This window comes from Myotis lucifugus, unplaced genomic scaffold (genome assembly GCF_000147115.1).
Source record: "Myotis lucifugus unplaced genomic scaffold, Myoluc2.0 scaffold_94, whole genome shotgun sequence".
Lineage (NCBI taxonomy): Eukaryota > Metazoa > Chordata > Mammalia > Chiroptera > Vespertilionidae > Myotis > Myotis lucifugus.
The window spans coordinates 2905349-2908338 of record NW_005871142.1 but is presented as its reverse complement, the minus strand read 5'-3'; the positions used below and the strand labels follow the sequence as shown (position 1 = coordinate 2908338).

The 2990-nt window shown below is 63.4% G+C and overlaps 1 protein-coding gene across 1 annotated transcript in view; it reads left to right on the top strand.

Annotated features, from left to right (window-relative positions):
* Positions 1 to 2990, top strand: part of GDF7 (growth differentiation factor 7) — a 5787-nt gene that overhangs the window by 1800 nt on the left and 997 nt on the right. Inside the window, 1 exon segment of the mRNA XM_014458343.2 lies at positions 30 to 241. Coding sequence (XP_014313829.1) covers positions 30 to 241 — 212 coding nt within the window.

Here is a 2990-nt window from a genome sequence, read left to right as displayed (position 1 = left end):
TCGCGGCTGCGGGCGCCTCTGCTGCCCAGACCGCCGCAGCTTCCCGGGGCCCGCGCCTCGCGCCGCGCCGCCGGCTCCGGCTTCAGGAACGGCTCGGTGGTGCCGCACCAGTTCATGATGTCGCTTTACCGGAGCCTGGCCGGGAGGGCTCCGGCCGGGGCCGCCGCCGTCTCCTCCGCGGGCTCTGGCCGCCACGGCCGCGCGGACACCATCACCGGCTTCGCGGACCAGGCGACCCCAGGTACTCGCGCCTCTGCTCCGCCCGTCCATCCCGTCCCGTCTCGCTGGAGACCGCCGCCGGCGCCGTGCCCCTGCGCCATCCCATTCCGGGCGCGGCCTGGCCCAGCCTCAGGTGTTAGAAAGAAACTTCGCCCAGGCCCATGCTCCCAACCTGCGGCGCCGGGGTTGTGGCGAGAGACGCGGCAGCTCCCGGGCCGGCCGCGGAGGGCTGGGTCCATCCCTCCATGGGGTTGCCCTGACCCGGCGGCCGGCGGCCCCCTCGAGGAGGCAGGCAGGCAGGCTGAGCTGGAGATCCGGAGAACCCGGAGGAGGGGTCTGGCTGAGAGGGACTGCGTAGAGGTAGTGGTGGTGGCCGCTTCTTCGTTGGCGGCAACCTAGGAGCAGCTCCCAGTCTCTTGGGGACTGTACAAATTGGGGATAACTCAGGGGCATGCGAGAGAGAGGCAGGCATCAGACCAAAGCAAATGGCCCGAGAGAGGCAGGCGGCATCACCAGGTACACAGAGGCCCTTCTCTGCCGCGTCTGGGTGCAGGTGTGTGGCTGTGGGTTCCCGTGCTGGGCCCTTGGGCCCGCTGGTGGTCCAGGACTCAGAAGGGCCCAGCGATGGGGCAGGAATGCAGGCCTCTTCAGGACCAAGCACCCCACCTTCCTCCCTCCCCCCAGGCCCTCCGAAGGTAGGACCGGGTGAGGCCGTGGTGATTGCTGTGTCATCTGGATTTTATTAATCTCTATTGATGTCATTAAAGCAGATAGATAGGGGAGATTTAAGTAATTTCAGCCTTAATTCTAAACAGCCAGAGACCCAGCATAAAAGGCAGGAGGGAAGGGAAGGCAAATGGGGCTGGTAAGTAAGTATTGGCCCTGGCTGGGAGCAGTGACCGTCACCCACCCTGCCCAACACACACACACACACACACACACACACACACACACACACAGAGACTGCTTTACTCTGGGTGCAGGGACAGCCTGGGCCCAATGGCCCTGTAGTCTGGGGAGAACTTTCAAGCATCCTCTTAGGGCCTGGCGGGCCCCCAGGACTGGAGGCTCCAGTCCTCATCGGAAGGCTGGGTCCTTGGCGTACAGGCCCAGGGCAGCCCCAGCCCCAAGGCTGCTGTGTGGGCAGCCCAGTTAGGGGAGAGCTGGGGTGTGCAGGGCCCTAGGCTGGCAGAATCACCAGACCCTCTTTCTTTGGTTGTTCGGCCTGCTTCAGCCTCAGCCTCAGCCTCAGCCTGAGCTAAATCCTTTCCTGGGCCGCCAGCTTGGCTGTTGAGGCAGGTAAGGCGGCCTGTCCTTCCTCCCTCTGGAGGGAGGGGCTGCAGTGGCAGCACCTTGAAGCAGGGAGAGGCTGTAGGGCAAGGTCAGAGAAAGTGCTCCAGAGCGAGCCCTGGGGAGAAAGCATGCCGTGTGTGTGTGTGTGTGTGTGTGTGTGTGTGTGTGTGTGTGTGTGTTGGGGGAGAGTATTTGCTCATTGCCTCTCCTGCCTCCCTCTCCATCCTGAGCTCCAACTTAGAGCTGGGCTTCTTGAGGCCTCTCAGGAGGCCACTGGCAGCGCCCACACCTCCGACCTCAAGAGCCCAGGGCCTGGCCACGGTGGTTGGCGAGCAAACATCTCCACTGGTGGGGAGTCTGCACAGTCTCCGTGTTTGGGGCAAAACGAAACCAGATGACCCCCTTCAAAGGGAGCTCCTTATCTGCTGCTTGGTGGAATTTCAGCTTTTTTTTTTCTGAGCCCCCAAAGAAAAGAGTGAATACGACAAGAAATAAAATTCGGAAGCCCGAGATAAGTCATAGCAGAGAGAAAGAGTAAGTCAGCGAAGGGACGGGGGTCCTGGAGGCGAGAGACCTCATGTAGCCCACTGCCCTCACTGTGGCAAGGCAGTGGTCACGCTGCCCACACCCTTCTGATAAGGCCCCTGGTGCCCCTTTGCCGCCTTCCCGCCTCCATCGGAGGTGGAGGAAACACTGGGAGAAGCTGAGCATGGAGCTCCGCATCGCGACCCGCAGCGTTGGGGCCGGATCCGGGTCTGTTTTCCGTGGGCGAAGCGAGGAGGCTGGGCGCACTAGAGGGTCTCGGGAGCCCTGCTGACGCGTCCCCTCCGGACGAATCTGCCTGGGAGCCGGCTGGACCGTTCAGACCGGGCTGAGGGAGTGAAGGGGCAGTTTTCTGGGGACAGAAATTATCCGTTTCGTGCAGCCGGGACACCGCGGCTCCTGTAGTTGCTCGGCAGAGCAAAAAGGAGCGTCCCCGTATCGCTCGGGACCCGGGGCAAACCGTCTCCGGGCCTTGGGAGGGGCGCACAACTTCCGATGCGTCCACCAGGCCTACGTCCGCCACCAGCAGAGAAAGTCTGGCCTCCGACTTAGTCCCCCCGAGCCCGTGGCTCTGGGGCAGGCGGCGGTACTGCAGTCTTGGTCTAGGCTGGGGGGGCGGGGGTGCGCTCCCGGCCGCGCCGCTCAGCAGTAAGCCGCTCAAGCAGTAAAGTGGGGTGGAAGGTCCTTTTTGCTTCCGTGGAAGGGCCCTTTTTGGGTTCCCATGAAAAGTCGGACTTCCTTTTCCCCGGGACCCGGTTGGGAAGCTGCGGGCTGGGGCCGAAAAACGTGGGGGCGGGCAGCCGCTTCCAGGCGGGCCCTCCACTCCCCGTTCTCTGGGATCCGGCCCGTTTTGCAGTTCGGAAAGCCCCCGCGGCCAGGAAGTGCGAAACTCCGTTTCCAGGGCGGTTCTTTTTCTCTTCCCTGTCCTCTGCCCG